The 19,980-nt window shown below is 55.1% G+C and overlaps 2 protein-coding genes across 2 annotated transcripts; both read left to right on the forward strand.

The window, feature by feature from the left end:
- The first annotated feature begins 326 nt into the window (after positions 1 to 326).
- P3H3 (prolyl 3-hydroxylase 3) lies at positions 327 to 12,497 on the forward strand. The gene is made up of 15 exons (XM_038576636.1): positions 327 to 824; positions 1,722 to 1,874; positions 2,197 to 2,395; positions 2,471 to 2,602; positions 3,075 to 3,211; positions 3,654 to 3,743; positions 5,357 to 5,409; positions 5,538 to 5,605; positions 5,721 to 5,845; positions 9,770 to 9,871; positions 10,227 to 10,377; positions 10,593 to 10,710; positions 10,792 to 10,867; positions 11,686 to 11,826; positions 11,965 to 12,497. Exons 1-15 carry the CDS (start codon positions 327 to 329, stop codon positions 12,133 to 12,135), a joined length of 2,214 nt encoding a protein of 737 aa, XP_038432564.1. The 3' UTR covers positions 12,136 to 12,497.
- Positions 12,498 to 13,375: 878 nt separating this feature from the next.
- On the forward strand, positions 13,376 to 19,208 carry GNB3 (G protein subunit beta 3). The gene is given in 10 exon segments (NM_001003004.1): positions 13,376 to 13,717; positions 13,961 to 14,047; positions 14,324 to 14,362; positions 15,556 to 15,662; positions 15,744 to 15,807; positions 15,928 to 16,090; positions 16,201 to 16,267; positions 16,370 to 16,571; positions 17,306 to 17,522; positions 18,595 to 19,208. Coding segments are annotated over 9 exon segments (1,023 nt in total). The 5' UTR covers positions 13,376 to 13,717; positions 13,961 to 13,990; the 3' UTR covers positions 18,702 to 19,208.
- The last annotated feature ends 772 nt before the right edge of the window (positions 19,209 to 19,980 follow it).

The raw sequence follows: 19,980 nt of genomic DNA on the forward strand, positions 1-19,980 counted from the left end.
TTCCGAAGCCCCAGCCTACTCTGCTTCCTGCCGCTTGCCATCTGCTCCTCAGGGCCTGTTTCTCGTCCCACACTGTCCCTTGTCTTGAAGACTGCTTTCCCCACTCTCTGCCAGGCTTCCTGACGTCTCTGGCTCTCCTGTGGCCTCTCCCAGGGTTGAGTCTGGGCCGCATCAGCTCTCCCAGGCCCGGCTCATTCCTTCTTTCTTCCTCTCCTCCCTCCTCTCCATCTCTTCTTCCTTTCCCCTCCCTCTCCCTTCCCCCTTCCCTGTCTCCCCCTCTCGGCTCCCGCATTCCGCTTCGGCAGCCGGCCGGCGCCCCTGGCACCATGCTCCGGCTCCTCCGGTTGCTGCTGCTACTGCTGCTGCTGCCCCCGCCGGGGTCCCCCGAGCCCCCGGGCCTGGCCCCGCTGTCCCCGGCGGCGCCCCCCCAGGCTCCCGACTTGCTCTACGCCGACGGTCTGCGCGCCTACGCGGCCGGGGCTTGGGCGCCGGCCGTGGCGCTGCTGCGGGAGGCGCTGCGGAGCCGGGCGGCGCTGGGCCGCGCGCGCCGGGACTGCGGGGCGCTCTGCGCGGCGGAGCCGGGGGCCGCGCTCCCCGCGGTGCCGCTCGACGCCCCGGGGCGGGACTCGGGGCCCGGCCGGGCGCAGGGGGCCTGGGAGCGCCTGCTGCTCCGCGCGGCGCTCCGCCGGGCCGAGTGCCTGACCCAGTGCGGGGCGCGGAGGCTGGGCCCCGGGGGCGCGGCGCGGCTCCGCGTGGGGAGCGCGCTGCGGGACGCCTTCCGCCGCCGGGAGCCCTACAACTACCTGCAGAGGGCCTACTACCAGGTGCGGGAGCCCCCCCCCCCGGGTCCTTCCGGGGGTCCTGCCGGACCCACGCCGCGCAGCTGCTTGGAGCGCGCCGGGAGAGGGCGGAAGGCCGGCGCCCCGGACTCCGGACTCCGGGTGGGGCCCGGCGGGGCGGTCCGCGGACGTCTCCTTTTGAGTCGGTCCCATCAAAACCGCGTCAAGTGCCCACGGGGGTCGTCGAGGGACAGTCTAAGGGAGGGGGGAACAGAGCTGGAGCGGGGCTGCATGGGATCCCAAGGCAGGGTGGAAGTAGGTCGGAGATGGAGGGAAGGGGCCTGAAACCTTAGGTCTTACTGAGACCGACGTGGGGGCATAGAGAAGCGGAGGGGATGCGGGGAACCCCGCCGCGGGACAGGAAGCGTGGTGGGGGGAGAGGTGTTGAGTGTGAGCATTTGCGGGGCAGGGGCAAGGCTGAGGAGCCGGAGGCCTGGCATCTGGCGGGAGGGCAGTGGACACTGCGCAGCTACCAGTCGGTAGCTATTGCCTACGTGGCTGGGGGAGGGGGGGTGGCTGCTGGTCACACACACCTCTGCCCAGGGTCCTAGAGACCTGCGGGTTTTGCTGGTCCCTCTGGTCTCCCCCTCTTCCCCACCTCATTTAGACCTCACCTGTGCCTTGTCTCCCAAACTGAGGCCCTGAGGTCCCTCTGCCAATATCGCACCCACTCCAAAGTCTTCAAACCCCTCTTCCCTGAGCTTCCCCAGGCACACTGTTTCTAGGGGCTCTGGAGGTTGAGAGGTGGGCAGTTCTGACTGACAAATCTTCTAGAAGGTTCTGGGGCAGTTCCAGGTGTGGGAGGGGGATGCCTGTGAGCAGGCAGAGGGTCTGACACCCCTGCCTGAGGGCACTGACTCCCCCCTCCCTCCTGCTTCTCAGCTGAAGAAGTTGGATCTGGCAGCAGCGGCAGCACACACCTTCTTTGTAGCAAACCCAACACACTTGCAGATGCGGGAGGACATGGCTAAGTACAGACGCATGTCTCGGGTGCGGCCCCAGAGCTTCCGGGACCTGGAAACACCACCACACTGGGTGAGACACTTTGGCGGAATACACCAGGCTTACTGGACTGGGACCTGTGTGGCTCAGGCCTCACGAGATCTGGGTACTGTCCTCGGTAACCCCAGATGGAAAATCCCTCTCTGGGACTTAGTTTTCTTCCTGAGGATCACTAAGGTCCCATGTTCTACCATTCTGGTCCTGAGGCCCACCCTATCTTCCCCAAAGTGAAAGTGGGACCTGAAGTCCATGTCCCCAATGAGAGCAACAGCCTTTCCCATCTTTCCACCTCCCAATCTTGTTTGGCACCTTGCCTGCAGGATCTCAGGTGACTGCTCACTCCCCTCCCCGACAGGCAGCCTATGATGAGGGCCTGGAGCTACTGGGGCGCCAGGAGGCAGGGCTGGCTTTGCCCAGGCTGGAGGAGGCCCTGCAGGAGATCCTGGCCCAGATGGAGAGCTGCCGGGCTGGCTGTGAAGGACCTGAGGAGCAGCAGAGTGAGGAAGAGGAGGAAGGGGCTGGGAGCCAGGGAGGCCTCTATGAGATCATTGCAGGTAAGGAGCTGGGGGGTTCAGGGTGCCACAGAGAGGAGCGCCACAAGCTGAACGGTTCACGTGTGTTGTCTGCAGGGCACTGGATTCGGGTCCTGCAGTGCCGGCAGCGCTGTGTGGGAGACACAGCCACGCGTCCTGGCCGCAGCTTCCCTGTCCCTGACTTCCTCCCCAGCCTGCTGAGGCAGCTGCACAAGGCCCATGCTCAGGGTCAGTTGGGGAAGACGGGGTGCTGGGGGTGACTGGGGTGGGAAAGGGGAAGCGAAGGTTTGTCTCTGATGATGTCCTGAGTCCCCTCTCTCCATCCCTCCTATCTATCTGGATCCGTTTGCTGGGCAGAAGGATTCTCATTGGCTCCCCTTTGGCACCTCTGTGGAAAGCTCAGGAGATGGGTCACGGGGCTCCTTCTGCCCTTGCTGTTTCTCACCTTTCTTAATTCCCTCCTCTCTTCCTTCCCCATTGAACTCTGCCTATCCAGATTAGGTGTGTTTGAGTGAGCTTTGGAAAGAAGCAAGGGATGAGCAGGTCCACCAGGGCGGGGTGGGGGCTTTGGAGTGGCTTGGCAGTGGGAGACCACCTTCTCCAGCTCTGCCTGTCTGCCTGTCTTCTCTGCCTCTGCCCACGGATTGCTGTCATCCTCAATCCCCATGTCCCACCCCACCCTATCACTCTGTCTGTTCAGTGGGGAATCTGTCCCAAGCTATGGAAAATGTCCTGAGTGTTCTGCTCTTCTACCCGGAGGATGAGACTGCCAAGAAGGTCCTGAATGAGTACCAGACCCAGCTGGGAGAGCCAAGACCTGGCCTCGGGCCAAGAGAGGTAACCCCCTGCTCCATACTTACCTTGTGAGGTGACCCTAAATCAAATATACCTGAGAAGAAAACCTGGACTCTGTACCCCCTATCCAGTCACCATAGGCAACCCCAAGTCCAGCATCTGACCTACCTCCACCTCCTGCTCCCTGCTGCAGACTCTACTTTCTGGGTCCAAGTGCCAGCCCACACCCCCTTTGCCTTCACCTTCCCCCTACTCGCTCCCCCCTTATGTGCCCTCCTATGACACCTGCATGCATAGGTAATCCCCCCACCTTTGAGCCAAGATGCCCTGAAGTTGTTGAACCAAAAAGCACAGGGAGAGGTTTAGGAGCATGCAGGCTATCCCCTAGAACCTGGGGCTGCCATGCCCTCTTCCAGCCTTCACTTCCCTGCCTCACTCTATTCCTCATCTCACCCCTTCCTCCCTATTGCTTGCTCCACCTCAGGACATCCAGCGCTTCATCCTTCGATCTCTGGGGGAGAAGAGACACCTCTACTATGCCATGGAGCACCTGGGGGCCAGCTTCAAGGATCCGGTGAATATCTCCCTTTGTCTCCATCTGGCCCCTTAGTGCTCCCGCCTCCAGAGGAAGAGAACAATGATGCCCTACATTTGTGTCACTTCAGTTTGCAACAAGGCTTCCCATTTCCCACACCCCTGGGAGGCTTGGAGAGGAGTCCGCAGTCCCAGTTTCTGAGGGGCAGGGGCAGGTACTATAGTAGAGGGCGACTTTGGGGTCACATAGGCCTGAGTGTTGGTCTCTTCTCTGCCATAAACAAGCTCTGGACCTTCACTTGCCTCAGCCTCAATTTCCTTACTGGTAAAATGGGCACATCACACCTATCTCATAATTACTGAAGCTGTATCATTTGCTGCACAGTAGAGAAGTCTCTGTTGCTGCTGCTTTTGTTACAGTTCTTTTTGTTGTAGTTATGAGAGGAAACTAAAGGGCAGAGGTTTGTTCATTGCTAGGACAATAACAAAAATCTTTTTCTTCACCATCTTGGCACTATTGACATTTTTTTTTAAGATTTTATTTATTTATTCATAGAGACAGATAGAGGGAGAGGCAGAGACACAGGCAGAGGGAGAAGCAGGCATCATACAGAGAGCCTGACGTGGGACTCGATCCAGGGTCTCCAGGATCACGCCCTGGGCTGCAGGCGGCGCTAAGCCGCTGCACCACCGGGGCTGCCCACTATTGACATTTTTGAACTGTCATTCTTTGTAGGGCAGAAGAAGGGGGCTTTCCTAGGCATTGTGGGATGTTCAGCAGCTTCCCTGGCCTCTACCCAGTAGATATCAATAGCACTCTCTGAGTCACGACAATCAAAAATGTTTCCAGGCATTGCCTAATGTCCCCTGGGGAGCAGAATCCCTGGTTGAGAACTGCTGGATCAAAGCATCGCTCCAACGCTAGTTTATTGTGTGTGTGTGTGTGTGTGTGTTAAGTAGGCTCCATATCCAACCTGGGGCTGGAACTCATGACCCTAAGAGCAAGAGTCACACACTCTACAACTGAGCCATCAGGTGCCCCTCGAAAGCTAGTTTGAATCCCAACTCTGTCACTTACTAGCTATGTGACCTGGGGCATGTTACTTTACCTGTCTGTGTCTTAGAGTCTTCAATTGCAAAATGGGCACATTCATACAATGTGTTCCATAAGACTATTGTGAACATTACATGATAAAGCTCCACGTATTCCACTTCTGTAGATAAAGCTGCTAGAATAGGAATCCCTGGGTGGCGCAGCGGTTGGCGCCTGCCTTTGACCCAGGGCGCGATCCTGGAGACCCGGAATCGAATCTCACATCGGGCTCCCGGTGCATGGAGCCTGCTTCTCCCTCTGCCTATGTCTCTGCCTCTCTCTCTCTCTGTGTGACTATCATAAATTAATTAATTAATTAATTAAAAAAATCAAATCTTTAAAAAAAAAAAAAGCTGCTAGAATAGCGCCTAACAAATAGTGCTATGTGAATTGTGGTAGTCTGGCCCAGTTCCCAGAGCTCCCGAGCATGAGTCCAGGGCTTCTCCCACCTCTGCCTTCCACTCTGGAAGAAGAAGGACCTTAATTTGGTAGTTGAGAGTCTAATGTCAGGGACTCAGGCTGGACTTGGTGGGTCATGGTGCTTTTCCTGACTCTCCCAGGATCCCTGGACCCCAGCAGCTGTCATCCCTGAGGCGCTCAGAGAAAAGCTCAGGTAGGTGATGCCCTGTGGTAGGAGGGGCCTGGCCTGAGCTGGAAGGTGAGGGAGGGGTCCTGGGAGGTCTGGGGAAGATGGGTCTGGACTGGCCTGCACATACGCTGAGCACATCTCTCACCCCTGAGAGAGGATCAAGAGAAGAGGCCTTGGGACCATGAGCCGCCACAGCCGAAGCCCTTGACTCACTGGAAGGGTAGGTTCCTAGGAGAGCAGGAAGCAGGAGCGCAGAGAGTCTGGGGGCTGCCAGCTGCAGCTGGGCTTGCCCTCAAGGGGTGCTCAACACCCCCTTCCCTGTCCTTCCCCTGCAGATGTGCTCCTCCTGGAGGGGGTAACCCTAACCCATGACGCAAGACAGCTGAATGGGTCAGAGCGTGTGGTGTTGGACGGGCTGCTCACCCCTGCTGAGTGTGGGGTGCTGCTGCAGCTGGCCAAGGTAAGCCCTGTGAGTAGGTGGCTAGTTAGGGACCTCAGGCGCAGCCCCCCCTGCCCCTGTTCTGCCCTCTCTGGTTCTTCAGCGGGCACTGCACTTGCCCCCACCTCACTGCTGTGGACAAGTCCTGTTCTTCTCAGCATGGGGTTGATGGACACTCTTTACAAAGGAATTTTACTAGAAATTGATGGGAAGAACAAAACAAAAAAACCTGTAATGGCATAAAAAAGGGTGAGTGTGCAGGTGAGGTTTCCTTGGTTAGCCAAGAGTTTAATTATCGGCTTGGCAAAAAAAATAAATAAAATAAAAAATAAAAAATAAAAAATTATCGGCTTGGCCAGTGGCTTAGCGGACATGTAGGCCTCTTTCCCCACCTATTGCATCCCCTGCTAGTTTGGGTTGAATGATCCATATTCACCAGGTTGAGTCTCCCATTTTGGGAAGCTTCCATCTTCATTCTGGGTTAACATTCCTTCTGTACACACTCACTGAGTATCTGCTGCATACTTAGAACTACTAGGTTCCAGGGAGAGGAAACACAACATAGATGTGCATTCAGGAGCTCACATATAGAGAAGGAATCAGACATGGAGACACCTAATTAGAGCGAGTGGTTAAGTTTGCTAACAAGAAGCATGTACCTATCCAAATAGAAGCACCAAAATACCAAGGCTTATGGGGGAGCACTTGAGCTCAGTCTTTTTTTTTAAAAAGAAACTATTTTATTTATTTATTTGAAAGAGAGAGAGAGAGCGCATGAGCAGTAGGGAGGGGCAGAGGGAGAAATAGACTCCTAGCTGAGCTAGGAGCTGGACTGAGGGCTCCATCCCAGGACTCAGGGATCATGACCTGAGCTGAAAGCAGACACTTTTTTTTTTTTTTTTAAGATTTATTTATTTATTTATTCATGATAGAGAGAGAGAGAGGCAGAGACACAGGAGGAGGGAGAAGCAGGCTCCATGCCGGGAGCCCAATGTAGGACTCGATCCCGGGACTCCAGGATCATGCCCTGGGCCAAAGGCAGGCTCTAAACCCCTGAGCCACCCAGGGATCCCCTGAAAGCAGACACTTAACTGACTGAGCCACCCAGGCGCCTCTTGAGCTCAGTCTTAAGGATGAATTAAGGCAGAGAAGGGGAGGAAAGCCAGGTCATAAGGAAGGAGAATAAGGGGGTAGTCTGGCAAGTGTAGAGCACAGGAGTTAAGAGCATGGGCCAGCCCCAACGGCGATTAGCTGGGTGACCTCATGCAATGTATTTAAAATTTTTTTTAAATTTTTATTTATTTATGATAGTCACAGAGAGAGAGAGAGAGAGAGAGGCAGAGACACAGGCAGAGGGAGAAGCAGGCTCCATGTACCGGGAGCCCGACGTGGGATTCGATCCTGGGTCTCCAGGATTGCGCCCTGGGCCAAAGGCAGGCGCTAAACCGCTGCGCCACCCAGGGATCCCCTCATGCAATGTATTTTAATGTCTCTGAGCCTCGTTCCCTCATCTGTAAAATGGGCCTAAATACAGTGGGTTCTTTTAGAGTTGTTGTGAGGACCAAGGTAGTACATGGTAAAGCTGTTGGAAGAATATAAAAAGTGCTCAGCGGCAGCCCGGGTGGCTTAGCGGTTTAGTGCTGCCTTCGGCCCAAGGTGTGATCCCAGAGACCCGGGATCGAGTCCCACGTTGGGCTCCCTGCATGGAGCCTGCCTCTCTCTGCCTGTGTCTCTGCCTCTCTCTCTGTGTGTGTGTCTCTCTCATGAATAAATAAATAAAATCTTAAAAAAAAAAAAAAACCCTTTAAAAAAAAAGTGCTCAGGATTAGCTGTCACTATGTCATCAAGATGTATGTTATCCAGAAGAGGTAACAGAGAAGCCAGAGGTGGAGACACAGGAGAGATGATGAAGGGCCTTCTGTACCCTGCCAAGGGGTTTGTCACTGGTGGACAGCTTATCGGAGAATATAAGGAGGGGTTAGCTTTTCTGTCCCCATGCATTAGCAGGAGCTGGGCCTGGAGTCCCCATCCTCCAGAACTGGTAGATCCCTCTAGTGGAACTCTGGAGAATGCACTGGGAGATGAAAGGAAGGAGGGGAAGCTTCTGGGATGATGCAAGAGTGCCACTGCCTTAGGTTAGATCCTCGTTTCTAGGAAATGAAGAGAGGGAGACAGATGAGAACTATCTAGAAAATCAAAAATAGAGAAGTTCAGGGCAGCCTGGGTGGCTCAGCGGTTTAGCGCCACCTTCAGCCCAGGGTGTGATCCTGGAGACCCAGGATCGAGTCCCGCTTCGGGCTCCCTGCATGGAGCCTGCTTCTCCCTCTGCCTGTGTCTCTGCCTCTCTCTCTGCATCTCTCTGTGTCTCTCATGAATAAATAAATGAAATCTTAAAAAAAAAAAAAACAAAGCTAGAGAAGTTCAGGACGATGGATGAAAGGATGGAGTCAGGGAAAACTCTCAAGTATCAGCCCTTCTTTCTATTCCTCCATCACACTAAATTCACTCTGGTTTCAGGACCTTTGCACTTGCTATTTCTACTGCCTGGAACATTTTTTTCTTTCACATATTCAAGCAGCTCTTTCATATCATTTGCTTTCAATTTATTTATTTTTTTTTAAGATTTTTTTATTTATTCATGAGAGACACACAGAGAGAGAGGCAGAGACATAGGCATAGAGAGAAGTAGGCTCCATGCAGGGAGCCCGACGTGGGACTCGATCCCAGGTCTCCAGGATCACGCCCTGGGCCCAAGGCAGGCGCTCAACCACTGAGCCACCCAGGCATCCCTGCTTTCAATTTAAACGTCACCTCACTCAGCTGCCCCCTAACCACTGCCTGGGCACTCTCAAGGTTGTAGTCCTGTTATAATTTTCTTTATACCACTTATCACCATCTGAATTGATCTGGTTGGTTGGTTTGTTTATTTACTCAAAATATAGGGGCATTATAGGGGCACCTGGGTGGCTCTGTGGTTGAGCATCTGCCTTTGACTCAAGTCATGATCCTGGGGTCCTGGGATCGAGTCCCACATCGGGCTCCCCACAGGGAGCCTGCTTCTCCCTCCGCCTGTGTCTTTGCCTCTCTCTCTCTGTATCTCTCATGAATAAATAAACATTTTAAAATAAACAAACAAACCGCATGAGAGCAGGGAACTTTTCATGTCCACGGGTGTGTCCTCAGTGCCTATAACAGTGCCTGGCATATAGGAAGTGCTCAGTACAAATTTGTCAAATGAATACATACCAGAAGGGGAGGTTAGATGGCTTGGGTGAGTATGTGGTCTCTCAGAGATGGGGTTTATATACAGGGTAACTGGGTAGTGGTGGCAGAAAGCTGCCAAATGAATAGATGTCAGGAAAGCGACATCCAGATACCAGGAGCCCCCTGGGGAATAAGACTCGGGTAGGTGGTGGAGTAGTTGGGGCTAAGCACCAGGGTTCCCACATCCTCCAGGAGTGTGTCAAGGGTGTCAGAGAGAGGCCCCTTGGCTGATGCTGTCTCCCCACCTCGAGCTGCCCAGGACCCGGCCTTGACTATCCAATTTGCTACTTGGACCCTGGTTCTGGAAAGACTCCTCTATCCTTGGCTCATCAGAAACAAATGAGCGAGCCCTTCCTGCCCCCCTTCTCTAAACACCCTTGCCCTCTCAGAGGCCCCTTCTCCAGTGTAGGAGGCTCTTCAGAGCTCTGGGCATAGCCTCCTTGGCTGGTGGAATTCCAGATCTTTACCAGAAAGTGATGATATAGACCTGAAGATAGTCGTTCTATGGGAAGGGGCAGCAGCTCAGGGAACAGGAGTCACCAGAGGACCCTGCAGGCTGCTAGCCTCTTTTGTGGAGAGGGAGGATTGGAGAAGGGTCTTGTAGCCCTGTGGGCAGGGAGGTGGGGGCATGGCCTGGGGCCTAGGGAGTGAGACTCCACAGCCAACTCTCTCCCTCCATAGGATGCCACTGAGGCTGGAGCCAGATCTGGCTATCGAGGCCGCCGCTCCCCTCACAGCCCCCATGAACGCTTCGAGGGGCTCACGGTGCTCAAGGCTGCACAGGTAAGAGGAGGCCCCCATGCCCTGGTCTGATGCCCAGAATCAGAGGAGAGGGCACGCAGGAGGCTGGGTGCCCAGGCCTGGGCCTCGCCCATGGAGGGGTCTCCTGGGACTGAGAACACTCGAGGGCCCCCAACCACCCTTCACCACCCCCCTAGAGTTGAGGGAGGCAGGAGAGGAAGTGTTCTAAGACATCAGAACCTGGGTTATGGTCACAGAGCCAATGGGAAGGAGCAGGATAGAGCTGGCTACTGAGACCAAAGCCGTGGGTGGAGGGCATAGAAGTAGGGCAGGGGCTGGGGCAGGGCTGCCCTTCCATTGCCCCCTCCTTTCCCATCCTTTCTCTCCGGGCTTGCAGCTGGCACACGCTGGAGCCGTGGGCAGTCAGGGGGCTAAGCTGCTTCTGGAGGTGAGCGAGCGTGTGAGGACCTTGACACAGGCTTACTTCTCCCCGGAGCGGCCGTTGCATCTCTCCTTCACGCAGCTGGTGTGCCGTAGCGCCATAGAAGGTGACTGCCAGGGACCCTAGCTCTGCCTCCCCGACCTTGCGCCCCGGCCGGGCACTGCACATTCTTAGCATCCCCAGACTCTGTGGGCTCCTGACTCTCCTGCCCGGGTGAGGGCCTGGCTCCTCTGCCCAGCCATGATCCCCCAAAGCCACGGGGCGAGGATGGGTGGCAGTGGATGGGCACAGGTGCATTCACCACGTCCCTTTGCTTCCCAGGAGAGCAGGACCAGCGCATGGACCTGAGTCACCCGGTGCATGCAGACAATTGTGTCCTGGACCCTGACACGGGGGAGTGCTGGCGGGAGCCCCCAGCCTATACCTATCGGGACTACAGGTGGGCAGCACTCCCACCCCAGGGGTCAGGCAGGTGGACCTGGGCTGGGGTCTCATTGCCTGCCGCTTCCTCCCTTTGCAGTGGGCTCCTCTACCTCAATGATGACTTCCACGGTGGGGACCTGTTCTTCACAGAGCCCAATGCCCTCACAGTCACAGTAAGTGGGGGTAGGGGGGTGAGGGGTGGGGGTGGGCAGGGAGCCCAGCTGTGGGCTCTGAATTCAAAATAGAAGCTTCGCAGAGGCAAATGCAGGGAAATGGGGGGTGGGGGAGCATTTACCTTTTCCTTTCCTGGTCTCCCAGCCCTCTTCACTCCTTGTCTGGGTTTTGGGGGTTCTCCTAGCAGAGTTTGATCACATCTTCCCAGGAGATCTCAAGTGGCCCTTCCAGACCCAGCCTTCAGTGTTTGCCTCACCCCCTCAAGGAGGATGGGTGAAAGCACAGGTCCCCAAGGCCCTATTCCAGGTAGAAACCAAGAGCTAGAATTGGGCAGAAGGGGAGGGGCAGTGATTTTGCATCAGGTGCTGCTCTGTCTTACCCAGATACCTCCTTCTCTGTTGACTGCCGCCAGCTCCTGATAATCCAAGGCCTCCCTGAGGTGCAAAAATGTCCCCAAGATCCTTATCCCCGGTACCCAGAGTGTGGTACTGCATTCATACCCTCGGATTGCTTCACACCTGGGGTTTGAAGGGTTGGGTAGGACAAGTCAGGGCCTGGGCAGGGGGTGAGGAGGCCCCCTTTTTTTGGCTCTGATTCCTCTAGCTTCAGTCTGGCATCTGTGCTCCCCAACTTGAGGCTGACTTCCCATCCCCCCTTCCTCCCACTGCCCCGTCCATGGTCCCTGAATTAAGGAGTGGGAAGTGATGGGCAGAAGAGCTGAATGCTTGTGTGCCTGCCTGCCACTGGCCATAGGGAGTCAGGGCCAAGTTCTCCAAGAGCTCCTGGCCATGTTGCTGAAGCTGCCTTCATCCCCTAGGCTCAGGTTCGGCCTCGCTGTGGACGGCTTGTGGCCTTCAGCTCCGGTGGGGAGAATCCCCATGGTGTGTGGGCTGTGACACGCGGGCGGCGCTGCGCCCTGGCACTGTGGCACACCTGGGCGCCTGAGCACAGGGAGCAGGTGAGGAGGCGTGGGAGGAGGAAGGGATGTCCCTCCTGGTGTGTGAAGGATGAGGGCGGTGGCTGAGATGTCCTAGGGAGGGTCTTCGGGCCCAGATGATGTAGGGGATGGGGCCAGACTCTCCTCCCTACTCCTCAGGAGTGGGCAGAAGCCAAAGAGCTGCTAAAGGAGCCAGAGGAGGAGGAGGAAGAGGAGGAAGAAGAGGAAGAAATGCCCAGCAGAGACCCCTCCCCAGAACCCCCCAGCCGCAGGCTGCAGCGGGTCCAGGACAAGACTGGGAAACTGCCTCGGGTCCGAGAGGAACTATGAGGGGCTGAGCCAGCATCTTGGGGATGTGGCCACTTGGCTTGTGAAGCGCCACGTTGATGCCAGGACCCCTGAGAGGCCCCCATGTGATGGGAGCAGAACAGTGAGCTCTCTGCCCCTGCACCCCTACTACCTTGGGGATCACAAGGGCTGTCCAGCCCTGGACTCAGAGGATAACTGCACAGACTAGCCTAGAGCTCACCAGGCCTGGTTGATGGACCTCCAGCCCTAGGACAGACCAAGGACACCTCCCTGGAAACAAATGGCAGGGGATATAGGGCCTGACTGTGTCATATGTGGAGATGAGAGGGAGGATAACCCTAGTGCCCTGTCCCGGCTTGTAATAAACATCTGAAGATCCCTCAGCCAGGGCCCAGTCGAGTGTATCACAGTTTCTGTGGTGTCTGCTGCAGGGAGTGGCTGTGACAGGCCTGGGAGGAGACAGGTGTCTTTGGGCCTCCCAGAGGCGGGGCCACTCAAAGCCCGTGATTTGTCAGGGAAATCTGGGCCACCTGCTCCCCACATGCAAATGGACCCAAACCCCTGACAGCTGCTCCTTGGGCCTCTAACTCTAAGCCCTGTCTTCCCTCTCTGAGCTTGGCCAAGACGTATAGCAGCAGCTTGATCCCTCTGGTTCCAGCCTTCACAACCCCAGCAGGACTCCGTGAGTCATGGGGGCAAGGAATGGGCCAGACCCCAGATGGAAGCCAGGCTGAGGCTGCACCCCACTTCCCACGCTCTGTCCACTCAGAGCAGAAGCAGGCCTGTCCATCCCTCTCTCTGGATCCCCTGTACCTTTCCCCAACCCCAGGATCAGACCCAGAGGCAGCTGGTTGGGGTTTGCTGAGAATAAGGATTATCCAGATCAGTCCCTTCTAATCTCAGCTCCTGCCTGCACCCTGCCCATATTTGCCAGAACCCCTTTATCCCACAACCCTGAGCTTAGAGACAAAATCTTGGGGATTGATAATGGGCCACCTCTCTCCCTCATATTCTGGCTCCTGGACCAGTTGCTAGGCAGGTCCTGACTGCCACGATCATCAGCACTGGTGGGAGACAGGGCCTGGGGTGGGGTGGGGGGGTGGCACTGGAGCTGTGGTTGCTTCTGCTTCTCTGTACTCCTCCCAAACCCCAACCTTTAATCCTCACAGCTTTGCTCTAATCCCATGGGGCCTGATGCTCTTATCTCTGCCTACAGGGAGACTGCTCAGGGAAGCGCCCCTTCGACCCCTCTTCCCCCCAGGCCTTGTGGGGGACTGCTCCTATCACCCCACACTCTTGCTCCCACTTACTGCCCCCCTGGTCCCCCTGGGCTGGGCCCAAGGCTCTCTGGAAGCCACACACCTCCCTTCCTGCCCTCTCCCCACACTGTTGCCAGCTGATTTCATTTGCCTGACGTTGTCCTCATTGGCCCTACCTTCTCTGTCAGTGCTCCCCCCAACCCCCCCAGAGTTGGGGCCAGGCCAGGCCAGCTCCTCTGGCAGCAGAGCTGGGGCAGGTGACGGGTTGGCGTCGCAGCTGAGGGAGTGAAGAGGCGCCTGGGAACTGGAGCTGGAAACCTAGGAGAGGTGCAGTCAGAGTCCAAGTAAGAGGGAGCTGGCATGGCGCTGCTGGTCGGGCCCGGGGTCTGAGGGGAGGGCTCGGGCAAGGCCGGGCTTGGCTGCACACCAGACTCCAAACGTGGAGGGGCTAGTGGGGAGCTGGTGTAAGCCACCCAGCCATTTCTTTATTTCTCGGAGTGGGCTCCAGCCCTTGAGTCTGGTGTGGGTGTGAGATACGAAACTTGACCTGGTGGGGACCCCTTACACCTACCCCATGTCCCTGACAGGAGCCGGAGCTACACCTCAACCTATCAGCCATGGGGGAGATGGAGCAGCTACGGCAGGAAGCAGAGCAGCTCAAGAAGCAGATTGCAGTAACTCCAGAACCCTCCCACCAGGGGACCCCAGAAAACGTGGAACTGGGACACGAGGGAGTGTAGACTTGGGGGGGGGGTCGGGGGCTGGATTCATTCCTGAGTGACACCTTAGTGACCCCTGACCTGGCAGTGACAGAGAGTTTCTGAACTTGGATCTCATCTTGGAGATGCCCCCCAAACCCTAGAGCCCCAAGCCCACCTACCTCAGGGGCCCATGCATCCACTCTCCTTGCTTTGCCCTTCTGCCCCCCCCTGATGTCTGCTTTCCCCCAGGATGCCAGGAAAGCCTGTGCTGACATTACTCTGGCAGAGGTGAGACCTCCTATCCCCCTAAGGTAGGGCCAGAGGGGAGCGGAGGGGAGGGGAGCCTGGTGCCCAAGCTCTAGTACAGCATGTTCTGGGAATGAGGAACGGCATTAATTAATTCATTCAACAAACATTTAGTGAGCTCTGCTCTGGGGCAGGCACCTTATTGGAAGCTAAGTATACAGATGCTGTCTCTGACCTCAACCATAAAACAAGAACGATTACACCCCCTCACAGGGTGGCAAGGATGAAGAGAGGGACAGCACTTTGTAAGCCATAAAGCCCTTCTGGAGCAGTTGCTAGTTTTCTAATAGCATACTTCATCAATTCTAAGGTCATGTCTTTTCACATTTTGACATCTCTGAGATCAAGATGCATCCAAAAATAGATGATGCCTTACGATTATAATTGGCAACATTTTTTTTTTCTTTCTCAGTGATATCTGAAAGCGTGGTGCTTCATAGAGTTGGTGGCATCTTATGTTGGATTTAAATATGTTAATAGTAGGAGTGAACATTGACTGAACACTTGCCGTGAACCAAATGTTGGGCTAAATTGCCTCAGGACATAATTTCATTTAATTTTCACAACAGCCACATAAGTTGATGCTATCAACCTCATTTTAGAGATGAGGAAACAGGCTCGGAGAGGGTAAGCAACTTGCTTAGGAGAACAAAGCAAGTGAATGACAAGTCAAGGCCATTGACGTGAGCCCCAGCCAAAATCTAGAGGCTGGATAGAGTTTAAGGGACATAGGACCACAAATTTCAGGAGGTGCAGTTCAGGGTCACGGGGCTCCCAAACAGTACTGCAATGTTGTGAGGGACCCTAGTGGCCTAGGATGCAAATGTGTGCATCTATCTCTTCCTAAGCCAATGTTTCGTGAATTCACACTGGCGGCTTGAAATTGGTCAAGGTGGGAATATTTCCGTGATGGAAATCACTCTCCCGCGCCCACCTCCTCCCCTACCCCACACCAGAGAGATGCTTGTTAAACACTTAGCAACATGCCACTGGCCATGCATAATCTCTCCCACATTGGTTTATGTCACTCCAGGGCAGGGGCTTAGTTCTCTAATGCTGGGGGTCTGATCCAGAGCCTGGCACAGAACAGAAACTTGTCCAAATCAGTGGCTGTGACACTGACATCTAGGCATGTACCCTACTCAGCCTGATTTCTAGTGCCTTCTTTTCTGCAGCTGGTGTCAGGCCTAGAGGTTGTAGGAAGAGTCCAGATGCGGACACGGCGGACGTTAAGGGGACACCTAGCCAAGATCTATGCCATGCACTGGGCCACCGATTCCAAGTGAGGCTTGAGGGGTACCTGGTGGGGGAGGCAGGAGGCAAGAAAGAGAGGCTTGAGTGATGTGGGGTGCCTTCTTCCCAGGCTGCTGGTAAGTGCCTCGCAAGATGGGAAGCTGATCGTGTGGGACACCTATACCACCAATAAGGTACCTGTCTCCCCACCCCTCCACCCGCCTGTCCTTCCTTGGGGGCATTGTGCTTCTCCTCCTCTGCCCTCCCCATCTGGGAACTCCGCTCAGGTTCAGCTTATGCCTACCCTCCTGCAGGTGCATGCTATCCCACTGCGCTCCTCTTGGGTCATGACCTGTGCCTATGCACCATCAGGGAACTTTGTGGCATGCGGGGGGCTGGACAACATGTGCTCCATCTACAGCCTCAAATCCCGTGAGGGTAATGTCAAGGTCAGCCGGGAGCTGTCTGCTCACACAGGTGAGTGATGGACCCTCTCTTCCTGTCCCTGTTTGGAGAGGCCCAGGGAAAGGTGCAGCACTCTGGTGTGGTGCGGCAGCCAGGGCACTGTCCTTATCCCAAACCCCCAGGATATCTCTCCTGCTGCCGCTTCCTGGATGACAACAACATTGTGACCAGTTCTGGAGACACCACTTGGTAAGGACTGAATACTGTGGGGGTCCCGTAGGGGCCAGGGCTTGAGGCGTGGCTCTGTCCTGGCCTTCCCATCACAGTGACAGCATTCTCTCCTCCTGGCAGTGCTCTGTGGGATATCGAGACCGGGCAGCAAAAGACGGTGTTTGTGGGACACACGGGGGATTGCATGAGTCTGGCTGTGTCTCCTGACTTCAAACTCTTCATTTCGGGGGCCTGTGACGCCAGCGCCAAGCTCTGGGATGTGCGGGAGGGGACCTGCCGGCAGACTTTCACTGGCCATGAGTCCGACATCAATGCTATCTGTGTGAGCCCCCCCACTGCGCCCCAACTCCCCGGATCTCCTCATCAGGCCCAACTCCCCGCCTCCATCCAGCTCCCTCCCCCCTTTTTTTTTAACTTTCCTGTTTGGGATAATTTCACCTTAGAGAAAAGTTGAGAAAGTAACCAAAAGAGCTCCCATCTACCCTTCATCCATATTCACTGCTAGCATTTTACCACACCTGCTGTATCCTTCTCTGTAGATGGAGGGAGGGATGGATGGAAAGAAGGACACATACACCTAGATGTGGATATAGATATCTTTTGTTATTATTATTTTTTCTTCCCTGGAGAGTAAGTTGCAGATGTTAGGCCCCTATGTCATCATGATGAGACTCAGGTCATGCATTTGCACTTGGCCCTGAGATATACACTCTGATCCAGCCTGGAGCCTAGAGTCTGGGAGAGCCTCTGCCCTTCTAGCCATGTGACCCTGGGCAAGCTGCCCACCCTCCCGGAGCCTCGTGCTCTCATGGGCAATGTGGAAATAATGCCTGCCTGCTGCGCTGTAGTGAGGGGCAAGTGAAGGGTGTAGGGGAGCCACTGGCATGCAGCTGGCGTGGCATAAATGTCAGCGGCGAAGAGTGCTAGGGAAGGGAAAGGCAGAGAGGCTGAGGGAAAGAGCTTGCTCTGGCGCCACCCAGGCAGGAGCCAGAGAGAGGAAGCGAGCAGAGCTATCCAGGGCGGAGTCCTGACTCCCTTTGCCACCTATACCCTCAGTTTTTCCCCAACGGAGAGGCCATCTGCACAGGCTCGGACGACGCCTCCTGCCGCCTGTTTGACCTGCGGGCTGACCAGGAGCTGACTGCCTACTCCGACGAGAGCATCATCTGTGGCATCACATCTGTGGCCTTCTCCCTCAGCGGCCGCCTGCTCTTTGCAGGCTACGACGACTTCAATTGCAACATCTGGGACTCCATGAAGGGCGAGCGTGTGGGTAAGGGCCAGCCCCCCTGCTGCCACCTCAGCTGCAAGCTCCCTTTCTGGGAGACTCTCTACCGTTTCCTAATTACTGGATGACTCTGAGCTCTACCCCTACAATCCAGTACCTCTTGGTCCCCAACCTAGGACCATCTTCTTTAGAGGGTCTTCTCTACCACCCAGGGCCCTAAAGCTCTAGCTGCTTCCTGCCAAAGGAGCTCCTGTGACACCAGAGACCTATAGACTAGAAATGTCCAGTCATGTCTGGATCTCCAGGGCCTCTATAGTTTCAGGGGCATCTCAGGCAACTGCAATAAGCAGAATCAAGATCTTGTCTGGAGCGATCTGGAGGCCCTGACCCTGACCTAGGAGCTTGCTTCTCTAGGACCACTCTGGTCTGAAGCTGAATCACATAGTGTGGCTTCTCTTGGGAGAGGCCAGGTGCTGAGCAAAAGTAACACTGGCCTGAGAGTCAGGAGCCAAATCTGAATTCTGTTGCTTAGGAGCTGAGGGCCCTCAGGCAAGTCACTCCTCTCTGGGCCTCACAGTCTCTTCATTTGGAAACTCAGGCATGAGACTAAAGAGCTACTTCCCCACTTTCCAATGCTCACCAAGATGCCCCTTCTTTTCTTTTTTTTTTTAACTTTTTAAAAGACTTTTTTATTATTTATTTGAGAGAAAGAAAGAGCATAAGCAGGGGGAGCGGCAGAGGGGGAGGGAGAAGCAGACTACCTGCTGAGTAGGGAGCCTGATGTGGGACTCGATTCCAGAACCCTGAGATCATGACCTGAGCCCAAGGCAGATAGATGCTTAACCAACTAAACCACCCAGGCACCTCACCCCTTGCTTTTCCCATAGCACAAGTCAATGCCAACTTTTCCTATCCCTCCGCACTACCCCCTCAACCCCCAACGCCTTCCTTACAGATTGGCCATAAGAGAAACCCTGCCCCTTAGGATAATCCTCTTTCAGTCCCTGCCAAGGCTGAGAGTCCAAGGCCATCTAATGGTAGATTCCTGCATCTGCACATGTGCTCTCTGCCAAAGCAGCACAGGGCAAACAGGCTGACTCCTCTCCCTCTTCCTCAGGCATCCTCTCTGGCCATGACAACAGGGTCAGCTGCCTAGGGGTCACAGCTGATGGGATGGCTGTGGCCACTGGCTCCTGGGACAGCTTCCTCAAAGTCTGGAACTAAGGAGGCTGGACGAGGGGAGGTAAAAGACCATGAAGACACTCAGCTACCCCCTCCCCTCCCCTGCCCAATTTTTCTTCTGAGGTTTCTTTATTGTTTTTTTCTATACCTCAGCTGCCATTCCCACCCAGCTTTGTCCTTTGAGGGCAGTGGGGAAAATGGGGAGTATGCCTTTGGGAGACAGCATCAGGGACACAGGGCAAAGAAATGCTCCATCTCCTCCCATGGCCTCCCCCTCTCCATGGTCCTGCAGCTTCTCCCTTAATGAGCAAGGACAACTGATCCCTCCCCAGCCCTTGGCAGGCCTAGCAGGCTTCCAGTCTGAGGCCCCAGGCCCTAGAATTCCTCCCCGGAGCCACTAACTTTGTCCAGACCTGGGTGGCAGAGGTGTCAGCTTTGTGACTATGGCTCTGGCATCACTAGGATCCTAGCCCCCTTCCTCATGATTTTTCTTCTCTCCCTTTATTTCTCTCCTAAAGGACCTAAAGGACAATAAAGTGTAGCACCCTACTATGTCTGTGATGTTTGGCTTCTGCCCCACTTCGGTTCCAAGAAGACACAGGACCAACCTAAGTAATAAAGTATTACAGGCGCAGTTGATAAAGGCTGCGTACCAAACAGCCTGTGAGCAGAAAGTTTGGGTGGAGGCAGAAGCCCAAGCCTCATGGAGGCCTGAGATGGGTCAGGAGGAGGTGTTCACCAGGGGGCCAGGGGAGCGTATGCCCAACAGTTCACTACAACCGGCCCATGCTGTGTATGTGTGTGTACGTTTAATAAGGTTATGTTGAGAAGGAATCAGATTACAGGAGACCTTAAATACCAGCGGAGACTTTATCCTAAGGGCAGCAAGGGAACTACTGAAGAGTTCTGAGCAGAGTAGTCACACGGTCAGTTGTGCTTCTCAGAACCTAGCTGCAGTGTAGGCTGATGAAATTGTGGAAAGGGAGGCTGGAGGGAAACAAGGTAGGAGGGCAAAAAATCAAGAGCAGTAGGACAGGGAGGCAAGGAAAGGGTTGGGAAAGAGATGAAAGACATAGAAACACCAGGATTTAGTGTCAAGTGCTAGGGTATGGGGTATTAGGAGGGAGGCATTCAAGATAATGGTCAAGGTTTACGTTTGAGCAACTGGGTGGATAAGGCCAGTATTCCCAGAGAATAGGGAATGAGGAATAACTTTGGGGGGTGGGGAGCACAAATTCAACCTTAGACAAACTGACTCTATTGTACCTATGGGGCAGTTGGATAAAGGTCAGGGCTAGTTGGAAAGACCTGGAAGTTACCA

This window comes from Canis lupus, chromosome 27 (genome assembly GCF_011100685.1).
Source record: "Canis lupus familiaris isolate Mischka breed German Shepherd chromosome 27, alternate assembly UU_Cfam_GSD_1.0, whole genome shotgun sequence".
NCBI classification, from domain to species: domain Eukaryota; kingdom Metazoa; phylum Chordata; class Mammalia; order Carnivora; family Canidae; genus Canis; species Canis lupus.